The sequence below is a fragment of the Wolffia australiana genome, chromosome 6, assembly GCF_029677425.1.
Source record: "Wolffia australiana isolate 7733 chromosome 6, ASM2967742v1".
Taxonomy (NCBI): Eukaryota; Viridiplantae; Streptophyta; class Magnoliopsida; order Alismatales; family Araceae; genus Wolffia; species Wolffia australiana.
This window is the reverse complement of record NC_135840.1, coordinates 4,454,072-4,471,677: the sequence shown is the minus strand read 5'-3', so window position 1 is coordinate 4,471,677 and position 17,606 is coordinate 4,454,072. Positions and strand designations below refer to the sequence as shown.

The 17,606-nt window shown below is 39.2% G+C and overlaps 1 protein-coding gene across 1 annotated transcript; it reads right to left on the bottom strand.

Annotated features, from left to right (window-relative positions):
* Nucleotides 1-7,874: 7,874 nt before the first annotated feature.
* On the bottom strand, nucleotides 7,875-13,208 carry LOC144704388 (putative carboxylesterase 16). The gene is made up of 2 exons (XM_078576805.1): nucleotides 12,218-13,208; nucleotides 7,875-8,567 (listed from the first exon to the last, which is right to left on the bottom strand). Exons 1-2 carry the CDS (start codon nucleotides 13,060-13,062, stop codon nucleotides 8,030-8,032), a joined length of 1,383 nt encoding a protein of 460 aa, XP_078432931.1. The 5' UTR covers nucleotides 13,063-13,208; the 3' UTR covers nucleotides 7,875-8,029.
* Nucleotides 13,209-17,606: the final 4,398 nt, after the last annotated feature.

Here is a 17,606-nt window from a genome sequence, read left to right as displayed (position 1 = left end):
TTCTCTCTGTCCCTCTTAATATTCTTATTCTGCACCTCGATTTTGTTTTATTCTATGTCTTATTTTTTAATTCTTTAAAATGTGATTCTGGTTTTCTTCTTTTACATTCTAATCTAAGGTTTGCTGTTCTCAGTGATGATGATGAGAGGATGATGATGAATCATCAGCATCCTTTTCATTGTCACTTGTTTGCCACTAGGAGGACGAGGTTGATCATCATCCTTGTCATCTTACAGAAGACGACAGAAGGACAAATACAATGGAAAGACAAGTCCACTCCACCCGCGACCACCTCCTCTGTCAATTCCTGATCTGCTACCACTGACACCTTTCCCCAACGCTGCAAGCTTCGTGCAGCCAAATCTGAAACTTCAGATTTGACATTTGACATACCATGTTGAAGAATAATATTTTGAAGAATAATATTTGACATACCAGATCAAGTCACAAGACATAGCATCCGGAACTTCAGCTGAGACTTGTTTTTGGTTCTTGCACCTACAATGCAGTCTCAGTAATTTCGTCTAAAAGAAAATGTCAGGAAGGGATGGATGAGAAAACAGATGGAGGATGGATATAAATTTCTGGAGTTGAGGGTAAGGGGTGGAATGGATGACGGATTTCGTATCCGAACCTAAACTGTGATGTTAGTGGATGGAGGAGGACGAAACTGGGAGACAGTTCCGTCAGTCATCCAACACAGAGGGCAGTTTTGTTATGTTTCCATCTGACGGCTCGACTGACCAAATGATAGAATGGATGACGGGATGAAGGCCAGGACCAATGATTGATGACGTAAGGAAATTATTAGACGTTGTAAATGAAAAAGATTAAGAAGGATACTAAATTCTGGAAATTTTTCCTTGAAGTTAAATCAAGATTCTTTCTCCTTTAGGGACAGATGTCTACAACGTGACCAAGAATCCCCCCAGTACATCTCATCAAAGAGGGTAATTTAACTCAATCCCTTAACAGCGTGTCGCCACTGGAACCTGCAGGAGAAAAAACATAATAAACTAGATGATGAAGTGGAGTCATCTTTTTTTCATTTTCTACTCATATAATTGTGAAGTTTATCTACAACGTATGTTGACAGTACCCAGTGCAGAAAAACCTCACAAATGTTTGATTCAGGAGGGCTACCACCAATGAGTAAATAAAATGACTAAAATACCCTTGGTAAATGTTGAAGAATAATATTTTGCATACCAGATCAAGTCACAAGACGCAGCATTCGGAACTTCAGCTGAGACTTGTTTTTGGTTCTTGCACCTAAAATGCAGTCTCAGTAATTTCGTCTGAAAGACGGTCCCCAAATCTGGAAATAGTTGATGACAAAGTGTCATAAGAATGTATAGTGTGCAGTAATCTGTTCAGGGAAAGAAGGATCTCAGAAATCATATTGGCTGCTGCTTTCTCCTTACCTCGGGGAGAATCATCTTCTTATGCTGGTATGTGAGGGTGTATTGTTATGTGTTCCCATTTGATAATGTTTATCCCCATACGAGAATGTATGTGTTCCCAGCTTTTAGCTGGAAGTTGATTGGTTTAACCAGTGAATGGCCCCGATTTAGTTCTCTCACTTTGTTTTAATGATGATGATGAATCACTCTCTCACTTTGTTTTAATTCTGTAAAATGTAATTCTGTTTTTCTTCTTTTACATTCTAATTGAAACTTAGATTATGAAGTTTACTTTTTTATGTTTTTTACAGCTTTTCATCTTGTAAAATGAAAATATTTGATATTGCTATTAGTTCTCCATATCTTGTGATCGATGTTGGCATTGTCCTCTTCGGATATTTGATATTCGTTAATTTTTTCTATTTATTTTTATTATAATTCTTTAAAATGTAATTCAGTTTTCCTTCTGTTACATTGTATTTCAAACTTAGAATATTAAATTCACTTATTTTTATGTTTTTTTATACTTTTTCAACTTCACATTCCAAATCATCTTTACATTCAGAAATTAAGGTCTGATCGAACCAGACAGAGGTGGACCGTGAGCCAACCAGTTTGAATTTAAGGTTCAAATCGTAAGGAGTGCCTAAAACCAGACTGAATTTAAGGTCTGGTTCTTCATCGTGCAGTGGTGCTTTCCCCCACCGTGCTCCTATTAGATTGTCTCACAAGTCACAGTGTAAAAGAATGTAAGTCTTCCCTTGATAATTTAAATATATTACACGCATCATCAGTTACTATTTTCCATTTGTTTCTTAAATAGGGCTGATGATGAGAGAAGAGTGTTTGGTTCTGATTATGATAGTGATGTTGATTCTGAATATAGTCTACGTGAAGAAAATGAGGAAAGTGATGTGTATACAAGTGATCCCGACGGATATTCAAATGAAGAATGGAATGATGAATTTGTTGATGGCCAGAGAAATAGAAAAGAACAAGTTCAACAACAAGTATCTGTTGATGGATATCATAGTGATTATGCTGATTCGGATGATGAGATATTAACTCCCAATGATACTGATGATGAGGGTGAAAATAGAAGGAACATATACAGGGGCAAAAGTTATGATCCGAGATGCCCCATTGAGAGGATTATATTTCAAGTAGGCATGAAATTTGAATCGCCTTCTCAATTTAGGACAGCTGTGAAGGACCATGCTATATGGAGTGGGTTGAACATCAAGTTTTTAAAGTCTGGTGACCAAAAAGTTGAAGTTTTTTGCAAGGGAGATTGCCCATGGAGGATATATGCTAGTTGGGATGGTATGAAGGAGGCTTTTGTTGTGAAAACACTAAATGATACTCATAGGTGAAGTAGGGCTCCGAGGAATAGACAAGCCGATTATCATTGGATTGCAAACCACATCTTAGAGAAAATTCGAATGAATATGAATTGGAAGGTGGTAGATATGATGTGGGAAATAAACGAATAGTTTGGAATCACAGTTTCAAAGCATACCTGTTATTGAGCTAGATCTGCGGCGCGCAAGAAGCTTCAAGGATCTTTGGATGACCATTATCACTTGATTCTTGCTTATGTTGCTGAGTTAAAGAAGGTCAATAGGAATGGTACTTTCGAGTTGGTGCTTGATAGAGACACTCCTGATTCTTTGCTTAGTTTTAAGAGACTCTATATATGCTTTGATTCACTAGCAAGAGATTTTCTTGAAGGTTGTAGAAGAGTCATTGGGTTGGATGGATGTTTTTTGAAGACCGAAATGAAAGGCCAATTGTTGAGTGCTGTGGGCAAGGATGGGAATAATCAAATGTTCCCTATTGCCTGTGTAGTGGTCGAAGGGGAAAATCAAGCTTCTTGGACTTGGTTTATTCAACTGCTGATGGAAGATTTAGGAATTTCTGATGGGCATGCTTGGACTATTATAAGCGATCAACAGAAGGTACTTAACTAATTCGTTCATAATATTTAATTGTTTGAAGTCTTATTGCTTAATGTGGAACTACTTTATTGCACTAATAGCTTGCTACTCTCTAACATTGTGCAGGGACTAGAAAATGCATTGGCATATCTGTTACCACGTGGAGCATAGGAATTGTGCTAGACATATTTATGATAATTGGAAGAAAAAGGGAAATTCCACTGAGATTCTGAAGAACTTATTTTGGAAAGCTGTGAAGTGCACAACTCATGAAGATTTCTAGAGGATCATGAGACAGATGAACACATTGAAATCACAAGCCGCACATGACTTTGGAGATATAGGCATAAAGAAGTTTTGCAGGGCTTACATTAGTGAGCGGCCAAAATGTGAGGTGATTGATAACAATATTTGTGAGTGCTTCAACAATTACATCATATAGTCTAGGTCTAAACCTATCATAGACATGCTGGAAGATATTAGAGGTGTAGTCATGCAGAGTATAGTTAAGAAAAGGGAGTTATTTTCTGATAGAACTGATCAATTATGTCCTCGGATAAGGGAGTTGCTCGAAGATAACAAGTTTAAGTCTAGGACATGCACTCTTAGACATGCAGGCCAGTATCAATTTGAGGTTACAAACTTGGGAAACAGATTTGTGATTGATTTACTTACCAGAGCTTGTAGTTGCAGATATTGGGATATAAGGGGCATTCCATGCTCCCATGCTATTACTTGCATTCAATGGATCAAGCAGGACCCTGTCAATTTTTTCACTGACTGGTTGAAGAAAGATGTATACCAGCTAGCTTATAGTCATGGTATCTCACCAATGAATGGAAAAAACTTGTGGAGCGAAGTTGAAGGGAACTATGTATTCCCTCCTTATGTGAAGAAACAACCTGGAAGGCCCAAGCAAAAGAGAAGAATTGACATCAGTGAGAAAGAACCTAAGGGTCAAAGATTATCCAGGAAAGGCGTGCAGATGAAGTGCTCTCTCTGCCACCAAGTTGGCCATAATCAGAAGACATGCACCTAAACAAGGATACAAGCTGCCGCCCAAGTACGGTTTGAATTTTTTGTTAAAATTTGTTTACAGGCTTCTTGGATTTTATTCAACGTAAAAGAATGAACATGCATTGATTAAACCTTCAGGGATCCCAGGGAGCTACAGAACCTCCATGTGTTTAAGTAGATGACGCATATCAGCCAATGATTGACATGTACAATCAAATTGCCAAAATTATAACACAGACATCCCATTGTCAATGATTGTCTCTCTTCCCCTATCCTTCTCTCTTTGTCTCCCTCTTCCACTCTCACTCCTTGTCGTTCTTCCTCTCTCGCCCTCTCTCTGTCTCCGTCTTCCTCTCCCGCTCTCTCTTTGACTCTCTTCCCCTCTCCTTCTCTCTTTGTCTCTCTCTTCCACTCTCACTTTCTGTCGTTCTTCCTCTCTCGCCCTCTCTCGCCCTCTCTCTGTCTCCGTCTTCCTCTCCCTCTCTCTCTTTGACTCTCTTCCCCTCTCCTTTTCTCTTTGTCTCTCTCTTCCACTCTCACTCTCTGTCGTTCTTCCTCTCTCGCCCTTTCTCTGTCTCCGTCTTCCTCTCCTGCTCTCTCTTTGACTCTCTTCCCCTCTCCTTCTCTAAGTTTCAATTAGAATGTAAAAGAAGGAAGACAGAATCACATTTAAAGAATTAAAACAATAAGACATAGAATAAAACAAAATCGAGGTGCAAAATAAGAAGATTAAGAGGGACAGAGAGAAAGAGAGTGGGGTAGAGAAAAAGAGAAATTTAGATCTAACCAAAAGGAATCCACTACGACATAATCAGATGCCCCAGACGAGCAAGCCTCTCCGATAAACAGTATCCAAAAGGCAGCCCCTGACGACCATAACGAACCCTAGATCGCGGAACTCCCGCAGCGAAGAAGAAACCGCCAAGGATTCCACCGCAAACAGCACCAATCCGACGCCCTTTCTCTCTCTCTCTCTCTCTCTCTCTCTCTCCCTCCCCCCTCTCACTCTCTTTCTCTCTCTCCACCTTCCCCTCTCTCTCTGTCTATGTCTCGGTTCTGTGCCTCCTCTCTCTCCCGGGTGATTCAATTCCGACGGGTTAATAGAACGTATTTCTCTCTCGACATTTCCCGTTTATGACGTGGAATCCACCATGGCTGCCAGGTGGATTCCGCCCAGGTGGATTCCGCTGGAAATCCACCTGGTAGCCACAGTGGATTCCACGTCATAAACGGGATATGTCGAAATCCACAGAGAGTTTGGGACATACCGTGCCAAAAAAAAAGTTTGGGTTATATCTCAGATTTTTGAAAAAATTTGGGACATACCGTGCTATTAACCCTTTTATTAATAACATAATATGTATTAAGAGGGTATTCTTTTAGAATAAGTGGGACCATACTTCATGTAGATTGTTGGCCTACTTCAAGAGTATAATAATCTCATATGGTGGATCTTTTGGAATTACACAGATTTATTATCATTAATGGGAAAATGAATATTTCTAGGAGATATTTGAACTCAATGATGTAGACCAAAATATTGTATTGGACTGAATTTTCTGTGAAAAGCCATCTTTATCTCTCTCCCTCACACCATCACAAGTCTCAATTTCAACATCTCTCTCAAATTTCTATGCGGCAGTCTCATTCTCTCTCAAATTCCTCTTTCTCAATATCTCATGATATAGAAAATCAGTCAAACTTTAATATGGTTGCCTTCATTGGATCACATACTAGGTTCGACTATACAATATATAGCATATTCGTATGCCTTAAGTGAGTCCCTGGAACTATGAAATGAGAACATTAGTATCTTCTGATTCTATATGAATGTTAATGAGTCATGCAAAGGCAAATCCTATACTAATAATCTCAAACTATACTGCTCTTGGAGGATCAAAATTTGAACGTCCTTTTGTCATTCATTAGACTTATGTGAATCATATTTCCTACTTGAGAAACTAATTCCGAAAAATTGACTTTGTAATTTTCGTTCTTTTAGATTTTTGTTTTGCGTGTCAAATGCTTCCACATTTGTTTAATACATTTTTATTAGCATCTCACCTGGGAAATTCTGAAGAATAACTTCATCCATGAATCATGTAGTATAGGCCTCAAGACACCAAGTTTTTATTTTATATTCACAGAATCTATATGTCAAGACAACTATTATATTATGTTAACTGAAGCAGCCTGCAAACAAATGCTCCACAAGGAAGTGCACAAATACAAAAGGGACTCAAGTATCAAACCAGTGTCGTGATGAAAATTTTCCTAGAAAACGAGTTCTTATTAGAGCCCTAAAAATATATAATGCAAGTCAGTTAAAAAGTTATCTTCCTAGTATGTTTTTCATTCGAATATCTTTGTACGTTTTATGGGTGTGGTTCTTCTCCTGAATAAATGATTTTTTTGAAGAAATTCTCCTCAATAAATGATCGGTACTTCCTCTTCCATTTCATCAACTAACCCAAGAGAAAAATTGAAGAATTAGTTTTATCTTCGCCGTAAGAACATATTAGTATTCAAACCCCCATGATTCGGACCATCATCACGTTGCTAAGGAATTGGAGATTGATTTTCAGAACTCATGCCAGAGTTAAAAGGAAGATAGATTGAGAATATGAGAAGGGACACTATCATAAATATATGAAATGGAGAACATAAATGAAGACTCAGAAATACATGAGATTGCAATGACAACAAAAAAAATGCGGATGCAACATGAGGAAAACCAAGTTCAAATTCAGGCAGTTCTAAAGTGGTAACATATGCATTAATTACGGAATCCGTCCTAAGGAGAACAGGCAAACCTTCAGTATCGGTCCATTATTATAAATCTCCATTATCAAATGGACATGTACTTTTTTTAGGACGTCTCCAGGAAGAACATGCAAGATATCAGCGGCTGAGAGAAAAAAATACCAAGTACAACTTTTATAGGCTGTGTCAAGTAAAATATTCCTTGAAATCTTTGGTCTTCCAGTTTCTTTGTCACGTACAAGATCTCTACCAGAGATCGCAAGAGGTGAAAAGCTTCCTGACTCGGCATGCCAATGCTTTTTCAAAATTTTCTAATCATAGTTTGAACGATTTCCAGGAGATATTTCATCATTTCCTTTTTAATTCTTTCAAAAGGGTTCTCATTTCAAGAATTTTCTGCAGTTAAATAAACCCTCTGGTTTCAAATTAAAGGGATCTGCTCTATCAAGATTTCAGTTCATATAACTCAAAAGTTTTTGTGAAAGAAAGTTCACATAACTCAAGCAAAAGGTAGGAGTTTGATCTCTCTGTTCACCCTTAATATTTAAGCTATGATTCAGGACGGCTTGCATGCCAAATGATTTTCTTTTTTGAAAACCCAATAGTTTTATTTAGGCTTGCATGCCAAATATCCCAGGGGTAGTTTTGCTCCCCCGTCACGATGGAAATAGAGATCAAAAGTTCATACCCACACATTCCCACCAGGAAAGGTACATTGAGAGCATAAAAATGGGGAAAAAATGCAGCCGAAATATACAGAATCAAGAACATGGATAAAAAATCACAAATCAACAGAAGACTATTCGAATACTCATTTGAAAGATGATGGCTCTCTACAGCATACACAAGAATAAGCTAATTTATCTTCTCGGATGAAAAAGAAAGGGGAGAAAAAGAAAAAAGAATACCTCAGTAGGAGAACTCATGACCCCGGATTGATATGTACTTCTTGACCCATATGGCAATGTCCTCAGCGCAGGCCTGCGCCTGCGGCGACTTAAGGAGCATATCAAGAGTGGCAAACTCATGGACAGCATCTTTGTAGTCAAGGACTGGTGCATCAACATTGACCTTGCGAAGCTCCTCCGAGTAAGCGATGGCCCGGTCTCGCATCCAATCGTGCTCAGCGACAACTGTGAGTGTTGGAGGCATGCGTTTAAGAGGTGGCCCCCGTCCCGGGATGAGTGGGTTGGCAGCGGGGTGATCTAAGCTAAACTCTTCTTTCGGTAGGAACAGTTTCCAGGCAAGCATGCACATCGACTTGTCGAAGAAGTAGGAGTTTGCCAGCTTGATCTCCGAGTGCGTGGGCACACTGCCGATGAAGAATGGGTACATGAGAACCTGGGCGACGACCTTCAGGGGGGCAAGAAGCTGACCGGCTTCAACGGCCTTTCGTGCCACGAAGTCGGCAATATTAGCGCCACAGCTTACTCCCAAGAGAACACACCTGTTTTCAAATCCTATGTAAGACCCAGTGAAAAAGATGGACATTGAAATGCAACACATGGACAGATGCTGACCATAACTATGATAGTAGGTGAGACCAAAGCAAAAATAATTGAAAAACTCAGGACGCTGTCATCGAAAGCATTACATTAAAGCAACTGATTCCATGATCTTTGATGCATATGCTTCCATAAAAATGTCGGTAAATATCTAGAGGTTCATCTGGATTATACTAAACACTCACTATAATGCTGGGTGACAATGACAAAAATAATGATTTTTGCTCATATCAATATAATTCAATCAATTTTATGTCGAATATGAACTTCAGAAATAAACTTTTTGGACCTGTTGTGTGTTAGCTGTATTAAAATATTTTTTGGTTTTAGCTATCCATATAACCATCCGACATACTTTGGCAGGAGCATTCTCCCATCAATCTTCTTACAGACTAACCAACTAGGCAGCTTTAAAAGATGAGCAAGAACAGAAAGAAACACAAATGATCATTATTGAAGATCTCTCATCTTTAACTTTAATTGCCTTCTTTATTTTTTGTGTTTGGCTCATCTTCAGTGTGGTCCATTAACCATCTCCCTCTCCTTCTTCTCTAATGACATACAAAATCCTAATGGAGAACATACAAAATACAAACTACTCAGGCTTGGGCTTCTGCTGCCTGCTTCTGCCCCAGTCTATGACTTGGGTTTTTTCCTTCCAGCTTGGGTTCATTATTACTCAGATTTTAGACAGAGTCAACTTCAGTCTTCAGTCTGGTATTGCTCATTTCTTCAGCCGCAGTTTGCCAACTTAGTTGATCACACTCCCTTCCAGCAATCTTGATTACATCCAAGTGATCTACATCTTCGATCCTTGTGCTCGGCCAGATAGCTCGATTGACTGACTGTGGTTGACTCTGTGGTCAACTGTGTTGGGCTATACCCCATTACTTATCTGATACAGATTATTCCAGCTCGTTGTCCATGTCTTTTTTCAATTGGCCCACTGGCTTACATTCCACTCCACCCTTCTGTATCAATGAATTACCAAATTCCCACTGGCTTACATTACTATCAATGAATTACCTTTTCTCTTCACGGGTCAGAATCTCTCGAGTGGCATCAATATACTCAGATTACTTTTAAAGGTCAACAGTCGAAGCACATTCTTGAAGATGGATTGCTGTCTATTAACTCCCTTTATGATCAGCAGTCAGAATTTCTTCAAGAAAAACGATCAGTACAAACCCTATTACTGACGATCTTGACAAACCCATTGCCCTTTGCAAGGTCTCTCAAGCTTGTACCTCTCGGCTTTTATATCGTTAGGTAATTGCCTTTCCACCCACTATCTGTCCTCCTACTGAACTTTCCTTGCATCTTGATTCCATTACTCTGCATACGACTGTGAATGGAGAAGCCTTGACCTTTCTCAACTGACACCAAACCTAGGGTGACAAGCTCCAGGTGCTTGCGAAAAATCAGAAATAGAATCTTGTCCCTCTTACCCCTGGGAAACATCTAGTTTGTGCTGCGGGGTTTGTATTGTCAAGTATAATTCTGATGGTTCTTTCAAATATTGAAGGACTCATCTTATGGCCAAAGGTTATTGTCAACAGTTTGGGATCAATTATTTGGAGTTGTTTGCACCAAGGCTAACATGGTAGAGTATGCCTCATTATAGCTCTAGCAGCATATCACGGCTGGGATATGAAACAGTTTGATACGATCTTTGTGTGGACTGTGTATCTGCTTCCCGGTTAGACACCGGCAAGTACTTCTTTTCGTCAGGCTTGAAATAGTCACCCCACTCTTGATTTGGACGTTTTGGTAACAGTATGAAGACACTCGATCCTTGGCATGGTAATGAAGATCACACTCTACTTTATGGACATTACCATTTGGGGGGTGTCTGTTCTCCTGCACATGAGGACGGTTTAATCATCAAGGGCTGATTTGGCAGAGACTTCTCTCATGGCCAAGTATCTTGTGTGATTGAGTTTGATATCAACCACCTTGGACTACTACGATGCTTTCTTGGCATAGAAGTGACACACTCTTCTACCAATATATTTCTGTTTCAGTGAAAATATACTCTTGACCTTCTTCATGAACTTGGGAAAGAAGACTGCCAATTGGTCACTACGACGACTGAAGCCAAACATCAGCTTTCTTGAGTAAAAGGGGAAGACTCAGTTGATCAGTCAAGCTATCATACTGGTTAATAAACTTATATATCTCACACAAACTCACTCGAACATTTCTTACTCAATGGGTGTTCTCAGACAGTTCATGACTTCTCCAAAAGCCTACCATCACACATCTTAAAGGAATAAAAGATCATCCTCTTCAGTTTAAATGCCAAAATGAACTACACTTGGAACTCTGCTCAGATGCTAATTATGCCGCTCACAAATTCATAGTTGTTCGGCTATGGGTTACCGCACTTCCTTTGGTGACAACTCAAGAAACAAGAGGTGGTGACTCGCCGAAGTGTGGGGGAAGTTCATGGCATTTGCTCAAGACGTTGGCAAGGCTTCTCGAGATCTTCCCATGATCCAGTTCAAAATGATCACTTTTTTTTTTAGAAGTCCAGTACAAAATGATCATAGAAAATATATTGAAGCATATCACCATTTTAATCAAAAGAGAAGCTTGAAAGTGGCCAGTTTTTGCGGGCCATATATTCCCTCATCATCATCACATGCCCATATCTTTACAAGGGACTATCAGCCTCATGTTTTCAGGAATTATGCAGCAATCTGAGCCTCGATAATAACCATGTACCACCTTGCAGGGAAGTGTTGAAGATCTCTTGCCTGTTCTTATTTCAGTTTTTATTTTGATGTAATTTTATCCCATCTTCAGAGTGCCCATAACCCAAATGGAGAAACTCCTCAGGCAATCTCCTATTGAGGTTTTTCAATCAGCTGCGTTCTTTCAAATCCTATAATTTTTCTTGCATTAAGTTTCAGTTTTATATCAAATCAAAGTCACACAATGTGACAGGAAAAAAGAGCTAAACTAATTTGAATAAAGAATCCATAAAAAGAGCTAAACTAATTTAAATTTATTGAGAGTAATAGAGAGAAAGAAACAGCGGAGGTTCAGGTTATTCATAAGGTATATAAAGAGAAATACAGAGGTTCAAATTATCAATGAGACAGAGAGAACTAGAGGATGTTCGGCTCATCAATGAGACATGGAGCAATAACGAGATAGCCAGAGAAATAGTGGAGGTTCATGCTATCAATTATACAAATAAAGAGAAAGCCGCAGAGGAGATTCAGATTGTCCATGGAACAAAGAGAGAGAAGTAGTGGAAGCTATCTATGAGACTTAGAGAGAGAGGTACAGATTATCTATGAGACATAGATGCGGAGAGCAGAGACAGAGACAGACAAAAAAATAGAAAGAGATAGAGAGAGAGAAATAGAGGAATAATGGAGGTTCATGCTATCTATTATACATATAAAGAGAAAGCCGCAGAGGAGATTCAGATTGCCCATGGAACAAAGAGAGAGAAGTAGTGGAAGCAATCTATGAGACTTAGAGAGAGAGGTACAGATTATCTATGAGACAGAGAAACAAAAAAATAGAAAGAGATAGAGAGTGAGATAGAGAGAGAAATAGAGAAAGGGAAAGGAATAACCTTGAGGGGTCTCCATGAGAAGCAAGCCAAGGCTCCAGCTGAGACGTCCCAAACGCATCAACAATCCTCGTACTCGCCTCCAATTTCCTCATCTCCACGCCACCACCTCTACCGTGCCCCATCGACTTTCTACACTCCGCCAGATTGGCCTGCTTGGCCAACCAAGCAAGCACCTTAAACCCATCATCAAACGCCGCCGGATACTTGCTCTCCGGCGCCAATCTATACCCCACCGCAATCACAATCACATCACAAAGCTTCGCAATCCTCCTACAGAACAAGTCATTAGCCACCGAATCACTACTCCCGCAGACAAAGGCCCCACCATGAAATTGAAGCATCAATGGCAGCTTCCGTCCGTTCGCCGACGGCAGGTACCCTCTGTAAACCCCCGCTTCATCCAGCTGCGTTCCAGCCCCGTCATAGCTCCTCCGGCGAGGTGGGTTTTCCGTCGCGGCTCCGTTCCCGCCATAGCTGAACCTTCTGGGGGAGTTTTTGATCTTGGGGAGGCCGTTCTCCTCGGGATCTGAGATGGGTTTGAGCCCAATTGGAGCCCGAGGAAGGGGATTTCGAGCAGCGCGGCGCTGGGGATTGGGCGCGATTACGGTGTCGGGCAGGAAGATGCGAATCGAGAGAGAGGTTAAAGGGTCGATGTGGATGTCCTTGGTGGCGATGCCGTCGGAAGAGGAGAAGGTGGGATTGGGGGCGGCTACTGACTCGTCGGATCTGCAGGATACTCCGAAGGAACTGGGTTCTTCGTTGAGGATCTGGGTCCAAGTCTGCAGCCGGTGCTTGAGGAGGAGCTTGAAGAAGACGCTGTAGAGCTTCACCGCTACCGTCGGCATCACCGAATCGAGAGTTTGAAGGGGACCAGATGCATGTAGAGGAGGTCTGGGGAGATGGGTCGGGCGATTTGAGCTCGGATGGGGAGAGAATGGAGAGATCACGGGCTCGATCTCTCCCTCTGAGCGAGCGCGAGGAAGAAGACGACTCTAATGTAATAAAGATTGGATTTTTAATTTGATGGGGACGGGGGTGACTTTAAGCTCTCGGGTGTAGCTTTATCAGCCCAGAAAGAAGATCTTAAAGTTTTTTTTCAATTATACGAGGGTAGACTATGCCGTCCTCTTAATTAAAAGCTTGCCAAAGGCATGAAATAAAAGCAGATGAATGGTCCGAATGCTTCCACGTTGAGTCTTAGCATTGAAGCTAGTGATTATCAAGCTTATTTATTGATCCAACAATCCTGTGATTTGAATCTAGCTGAAAAAAACAAGTAGTTATTCATTATGCATGCTGGGAGGCTTGAAGTTTGATGAGTTTGGTAGTATATGAGGATGATTAAAACATTCTCATATACTTAAAGTTTGAGTTCAGATCTGGTGCCATCTTTTTATAATTAAGGGGATAAACTATGGAGAAATATGTGTTGGCAAAGTTTCAAGTAATCTTCGTTGACTTAAATGTCTACGTCTTAAGACCGTTTTGGAATAAAAAATGTGTAGTTATTGCATGAAAAAAGTAAGCATATTTTAAGTATTCTTTAAAATTAGATACCCTACATTTAATAGGAAGTTGTCCCCCCTAGGAGGGATCTCCAGTAGATATCGTATTACAGATATAGGTCGTGTGGTGATTGATCTCTATTCTAATGGAACAACGCTTTATTTTGTTGCTGAAAAAAAGTGTTGAGAGTCATTATGCACTTGGGCTAAGACTAACTCTTATAGGGTATTCTTGAATTTTTTGAATTAAAATAGGGTCAAGTTGTTCTGACTTAGGTATTACACTCGTATGGGACTTTAAATGGTTATATTTCTATATTCAGTGAATATATCATCTAGGTAGAGTGATGAATAACTACTTTATAGTAACTTAATAATTTCTTGAAGATGTTATTATATTCTAAAACATCATTGTTATTCACGCTATTATGTTACTGGACTAGGGGTAATCTCTAATGGGCTCTTATTACCTTAAATATTCATCATCAATTGTAGATAGTATTTAAACCAGCCCTTATTTTACATAAAAATATTACATTTTAAAAACCCTACCAGGATGTTAGAGCTCAGACGATATTCACTAGTGGCAGTGGCTTTGATGTTTACTGTAGGCAATCTCATGGTACTTGATCTCTCAATTTGCAATTTGCAACTGCTAATGTTTTGGGATCTTGTGGTCTCTTGGCACTTTGTGTTTCATGATCTTTTTGGCACTCACATTACTCCCATAAGTTATGGCACTATCATGATGTTGGTACTTTGAGGTCTCATGGCACTTTGTGTCTCATGATCTTTGTGGCAATCACATTACTCATATCAGTCATGGCACTATCATGATATTGGCACTTTGAGGTCTTACAGCCTTGTGGCTATACATCCGCGGCATCAATAATTCCTCCTTTTAGGGTCTGAGATTACTTCACTCTGTCAACAATCTTTGTTGATGTCCTTTTTTATATTTTTTGTGATATTTTCAAAAATTATTAATACAATTCTATCAATAAATAAGGACATAATGGCTAGGATGTGTATCCATCTAACAAAGATATTGTGGAGAAGCCCATCTAAATGAAGATACTTCACATAATTTGTATAAATAGCACAAATTTGTTATATTGGCCCTCAAGGCCATATTGGATGGCTGAAAGAGATGTATGGAAATTTTATCCACATGATTCCTTCAAGAAATTGTGGGGTCAAATCCAAAAAAATTCTCGTGGAAAAGCATCAATTGGTATATATATACCCCTGCGAGTACATATTATAAGGCACCTAATATTATTCAAGGGAGTAAGTCTATTATGTAGTATGTCTTTGAGTTCAAAGCCACATAGAGGGAAGGAGACAAATTAGCATGTTCGAAATATAGGGAGCATGGGAAAAAGCGACAATGTGGAGCTTAGAAAAGACTAACCCATAATATGAACTTGTAGGAAAGTAGGCTATTCATTGAGAAAATGTACCATAGTATTAGATTATCTGCATGTTTATGGAGGAAAGCAGACTCAAGGTCCACACCCCAAGTGAGGAGAAACTCCCAGCTTAAAAGTTCCCAACTTGTGATGCTAGGTTGAGGCGAGATTCTGACTAACAACAGGGGTATTTGATTTACATATAAAACCCAAGCCATAGTGCTGAAAGGCAAGGACAGATTTACCAAAGTACAAACTTGCATAGATCAGAGTGTGTTGAGACGCCGATAAAACCACAGTTATCTAACCGTAGAGGTATTACTATCGAGCAACGCATGCTACACTCCACTTTCAAGATGGTCAAGCATCATCGAGCAATGAGCGAAAAATTTGCTAGATAGAGAGGAGGAGAGGGGGGAAGAAGAACTCATAGGAAGAAGATGATGCTCATGTTCTCCCTTCTTCATCCCAATATTTAATCAGATGGAGAAAATAAAAAATGCAGTGAAGTTTTGTAAGATTGATCAAATCTACTTAGACCATCATGATGTCACATCAATTGTCTTTGACTCATCCATACCATGTCACCCAATGACCACGTGAATCGTCCGCCTTGTTTTTGAGAAGATTGGAGCACCTTATAAATATTTTGCTAGGGGGATGATGAGCAGAAGGATAAAGTTTCAAAACCCAACCATGTGACACCTTAGTTCCTAAAATGTCATCAAAGATGATTTAGTTTACACTTGTTAAATAAACACAGGCATACCGAGGAAATCTATTACAATTTTCTGTTTGTAATCATGGCTTCAATTAACTCGATTTGATCTTTATCACATTATGGAATATATATGAAAAAAAGATCTGAAAATGGAAAGCATAGAGATATTAAAAAACATGTCCTTTGCGCAGATCGAATCTGTGGCTTCTTGGTTCCTCAAGTCAGCATCTTAAAGCCATTCAAATGTCTTGCATCCATAAATTTCACGATCCTTAGGGAATTGAATCTACTCTTATTTCATTGAGCTATGCTTCTATAGATCCATTTTTTCTCACTGTTCAGTCTTACAAAAATCCTTATTTCAAATACAGGACTTCGGTTTATCCAATTCAAGCTCTTTTTAAAAATCAGGTCAACTAAAGGCAAGAATAGTAGAACTAACCATCAATTTCCTCTTGAAAGGTTTATTCTCAAATATGTAAAGGAATAAACATCGATCTAGGCTGGATATCAAGTCATCCTAGCTCTACAAACCCCTGGCATTTATAATGCCTGGGAGAGTTAGGGCACTCTTATTTAAACTCACCTCTCCTCTCTTTATATCCCACCTTGGATTGTTGGAAACACAGTGCCTCATAATTATTTAATCCATTCTTGTTTAACAAGAATGTTGGAGAGAGTTCAAGTTTGATCAAGATTTCATGTGGGAGAGAGATTTCAAACACCACTTGGGGGAAGTGGCAACGAGATTTTTGTGGTCCCTGGTATGTTTGATTTGAATTTTATCACCTGTTTCTCTAGGTAGTTCTACTGGATAGCCTAGACAATAAGCTTTTCAAAGCATCAAACCATCCTAAAAAGTTCTAATGTATCAAATGTTACAATATTTTTGGTCCACTACCCATCGCTGCCCCATTCTACTACCCCAAGGCATGCCACCACCTGCAAATTGTGTGCCGGCCAAGGCAGCCACCTGAAAATTTCACCGTGCGAGTGGCAGCTAGCCACATGCTTTACAGCAGCAATGGCAGCCAAAGATATCTAGTAGTATTTTAATTATTTCCTGCTCTAGAAAATTCTTAAAAATCATAATAAATCATTATAACCTAATAAAATTCATTAAAAATATTTATTTCATATTTTTACAATATTTTTGACTAGTTTTCCTTCATTTTATTGATTTTTCATTATAAAGAGAGGTTAAAAATACAAGGGATATAAAGTAACCTAAAAAAAATGCCAAAATATATATTTAACCACCATTAATTCAGTCTCATTATCTGCTCGTTGCGGATTGGACCCTTACCCGTGTACTGAGTTAGAAAAAGTCGATAAATATTTTTGCACACATCTGGGTCTTAAATGGACTTATTGACCTCAAAGTATGGTTTTCCAATTTAACAATGCCTAAACATTATGCATGTCCCTTAATGGCCATTAACTAGTCTAATTAGTAATTTGAATGGTCAAATAATCTTTAATTGCAAACCATATTAATTAGCTATATCAACATATAATCTAGTTAATCAAGGATCAGGTTAATTTAATTAATTGAATGAGTTGCAAGCTCATGGGGTGCTAAGCTACAAAGGATCCTTCATCCACACATGAATCAAGCATAAATTAGGGTATGGTTGATAAAAAAACCCTAAGCTATCTGGTAAGTAATGACGTATAGTGAAACATTGAACATTTGCTATGGTACACTACTCTGGCTAGGGATTTAATTAAAGCTTCCTTGAGTTAATCTA